At 41.2% G+C, this 4,077-nt stretch overlaps 1 protein-coding gene across 1 annotated transcript; it reads right to left on the reverse strand.

Moving 5' to 3' along the window:
• Positions 1–1,759: 1,759 nt before the first annotated feature.
• LOC136463102 (peroxisomal membrane protein PMP22-like) lies at positions 1,760–3,941 on the reverse strand. Its single transcript, XM_066462134.1, has 5 exons — positions 3,331–3,941; positions 2,724–2,799; positions 2,338–2,408; positions 2,173–2,258; positions 1,760–2,074 (listed from the first exon to the last, which is right to left on the reverse strand). The coding sequence occupies exons 1-5, from the start codon at positions 3,487–3,489 to the stop codon at positions 2,023–2,025; spliced, it is 444 nt and encodes a 147-aa protein (XP_066318231.1). The 5' UTR covers positions 3,490–3,941; the 3' UTR covers positions 1,760–2,022.
• Positions 3,942–4,077: the final 136 nt, after the last annotated feature.

Consider the following 4,077-nt stretch of genomic DNA (forward strand, 5'->3'; position numbering starts at 1 on the left):
CGCAAAGGTTTCATCTAGATGAAACTTCTTTTATCTCTCTCTGTCTCTTCACTAGTTACACACACACACTGACATGGCACTCTTAACAAACGAGTATAAAAACTGCCCACTACAAGTGGCCTAATGTGATGATGATATTATCCATAACGTTGATGTTGTCCACCAAATAACCACCTCCGTTTAGTAGGATCAATCAGTGGCATGGCTTTCTGGAGCCCATCACGAACACGGACTGTCTTTTCTGCATTGGGTGGCCAGGCTTCGAAATTCAGTACCATATCTGTAGCATATTTAAATCCCAAATGGAAGGTTACGCCTTTATATTAATTAATTAATAAGAGTATAATTATCGTTTTGTAGAGTGGCCTGTGTGCATCCATTCGATCGCCTCGTTTAGCTTAGAATAGATTAAGTTAGTTCATTGTCTTAATTATACTACCCTTGATGTTTGGCAGTTTGGCACCACCAAGATGGCTGGGTGGAGGGTGGAGGGTGGAGGGTGTGTGTGTGTGTGTGTTCTCTTGTGTTATTCCTTGGAAGGAGCCTTGAATCCAGGGGCCAAGCCAGCCGGAAATTGCATTGGGGTCAGCGTTATTGTAAAATGATAGACTTAATCCAGAGATGCAAAGATTTAATTAAGGAATTACATGATTTCTCTGTTTGCGTTGATCGCCTGAGAGCTCTGGAAAGAAAGGAATGCGAGGTGCTTCCGCGGCAAACACTCAAGTCAATGCACTGATGGCGATCATCAAACATCAAGCCGAGCAGTGGGTGCAGGCCGGCGCCAAGCACCTTGGTTGCCTTCTATAGTGAGTAATAGGCTAAGTGTCGTGTCGTGTTGGTGAGACAATGAGCTTTATTGAAAATCTTTAAGTCATCCCCGTTGAAATCAAACTATAAAGACGCGTAAATTTTTTGCGTGATCGAGAAAAAAAGAAGGAATTACATGATTTAGGCCCCTGCTTCAATCATCCTTCAGCTGATTCAGTCCGAAATATAGACATGTTCCACGACGAGGAGCTAACTTGGTGTGTTTCGGCTGATTCAGCTGATGGGATTTGCAGGGGGTTCTCAGTTCTATGGGAAGACAGACCGACGTTCTTAAAAACACACACACACAGACCGACAAGCGACGACATTGCAAAACGACTTGGAAGATCCTGAATACTTAGTCAATGGTCATTTGCGATGCTAGTGTAATGGACCTGTCATCTGTCAAGCGGGCCTACGGTTGCCAATTACGAGCAGCCATGTGGTGTGGGCAACGACTTGTTCTTCAGGCTTCAGTTCAGAGACGGCGGCACGGTCAATTCAAGCTAACGGTTTCAACACGACCAAATGACGGCCCGGATGGTCGCCACCTCAAAATCCTAGACTCGCCAGGCACGAGCGACGACGCCCTGGCTGCATCCGGATTCAGTCGGAAAACTCAGTTCAGGTCTCGGCTCCGGCGTGTGTCCTGACAAAACTTGTTCTAGTTTCCTGTTGTAGTATTGCGACAAAACTTGGCTTGAATTTCAGGCGGTCCTGCACGGGCACGGCGAATGGGGACGCAATGGCTTGGAATAATGAATGCCATTGCCATGAGCCAGTCGCCCAGTGTGAAATTCTGAATACATTTTGTCTAAAGTCTGAATGGAGCTGCAAAGAGCGTCTGGTCAGGCAACAGGTTTGATTACCAGCAAGAACGGTGGATGCTGGAACAACCTCATCATGACTATGTATATAGCTGAAAAATGAACGAACTGGATCTCAGAGCTAGCCGAATTCACTGCAGTTTGCTTCCATCACAGTTCACACAAAGCATAATCTGTCTGTTTGCACGCGTTGACGATCAAATAAGCTGACTACTACCACTACCATGAACAGATAAAAAATATAAAAAAAAAAACCCAACTACTTGAATGGATTCAACAACGATTTGGTGCAGAACAGTACAGGATATAGCATCCAGCTTCCGTGATATTCATTTTATCCGGTACCAGGTTGGAGCTATGCTGCTATTTCTTCCTTCTAAACCATCTACGCCTGCTTCAGAGACATGGCCCTCGCACGAAGGTTCATAAATATCCCCCTGCACAAGCAAAAAAGAGAGACAAGGGAGATAGGTATGGCAAGTGGTACATCGGGGGAAAAGGTTCTTATACAATGTTCAGGCCAAAAGAACATTACCAACAGCATGCGACAAAGCTTTGGAAGATCACTCGGAATTGTAAAGGCATGTACTGCTGGTTTATCCAACCAACTATCGGCCAAAACTGCACATCAATCAGATTTAGGAAGGGTCCACAGAGGGACTCAAAACACAAGTATCATTTCTGAAAGAAAAACACATACCATCCAAGCGCTCAATTGCACAGAAGGGTATTGTTTTTTCACCCTGGTCGTCACCTCCTTCAAAGGCCTCCCTACATTGAAAGATGGGATAAGTATGGATCAACTGGAGAAGTATGGTAAGACTAAGATACATGGAATCCACATTGATGCTATATTTTGATAGATGGACATATCATTCAAGATGTATTGCTCTGATCTCATATTTCTGCATAATCAAACAACATATGCTTATGATATTGTCATGTCTCAGGAGACTGACAATGTGATCAAAGCTGTAAAAACAAATGGGAAAGAGGGTGAGGGTGTTGGGGAGGAAATTTTGAGGATGCAAATGCAAATTCAGTATTAGAGTGATGCCAACAGAACTAATAAAGTTACACACTTACTCTCAACAACATATCCGTAATAGAACAAGAACAATATATTATTCCAGGGAGAAGATGTCACTTGCTCCAGAAACACCTGAAAAGAGTATCATACATGAAAAATGCATGACAAGGTATTTAACAAGTATAACTTTACTTCAACCCAGGCTCCCTTTATTATATAAGAAAAGGCTCCAAATCCCATCAGTAAGTCGCAGGGAAGAGATAGCTGGCTACTAATTTAAAGAAGCTAACGCTATACAAATTTCATGGGCAAGCTATCTATGTGAATTCTGAAAAAAAAAACATTGCCAGGAATTCATCATGACATGTGCTGGTTAAAATGTCACAATGAAGTTCGGAATTTTTACTACAACCAACAAAAAGAACGCTACTCTGACCAAGAGTTTACTGCAGTTTAAACACTAGTATCTGTTTCGTCCCAGTTATTAGTTGGTTACTTAAGTCAAAATATTTACTCGACATTTCATTTGAAATTCTGGATTTTATAGTTTTTTGAGGGGGACTGGATTTTATAGTTTGCAGGAGAACTATAAACTATTTATGTATACCATGCATGGAGAGAAGTGAAAGCTATGGTCAAAATTGCCAATGACGAAATATATACCTTCTTTGCTATGGTTTTGGTATCCTTCTTCCCTTGGAAGATATAATCCAAAAATTTGTATAAGAAATGTCCAAATGGTCCACCATATGCAAAACCAAAGAGCTGGAACATATCATCAGAACATGGTGTCAGATTATAATAGATAGAAGATAGGTACATGCAAGCAAGGATAATAAATAAAAGAAGAGAGGGATATAGAGAAGATGCCCATCTGCGAATAAACTATTTTAGCTGATGCACATCAGACATGGTGGATTGGAATAGAGTATGTGGAGTGCCATTTGTTTCCCAGCAATCAACGAAGCGAAGTAAAAAAGTACAGACCGTAGCTTAAGTTAACTGTGAAATGTCTTTCAGTTTCATTTGGATTCAACTACTCAATATCCTCATAAAATCTTTATGAAGGCATGACAATTGAGACCTGAGACCACAAGTTTGTAGAACAATACAAAACAGTGAGAAACTCTCTTCCCAAAAGAAAAGAGCCTCATCCTAGTAGAAGAGATCCTACATAATTGGGCTGCAAAATAATCCTTACAGAATTTGGCAGAGGAAACTAGCAGATAACTCAAAAGAAAAATTGGGTTGTGGATTTTTATTTCAAAAAAACATGGCCAGATAATTATACATGATTCTGAATAAGTACCAACAATTCATTTGGTAGCGTACACTAGCGATTCATGCTTTCACTCGGCATTACGAAACTATAAAAGTTTGGTCGTCCTCCAACAAATTAGCTGCAAGTTC

This window comes from Miscanthus floridulus, chromosome 7, assembly GCF_019320115.1.
Source record: "Miscanthus floridulus cultivar M001 chromosome 7, ASM1932011v1, whole genome shotgun sequence".
In the NCBI taxonomy this organism is placed as follows: domain Eukaryota; kingdom Viridiplantae; phylum Streptophyta; class Magnoliopsida; order Poales; family Poaceae; genus Miscanthus; species Miscanthus floridulus.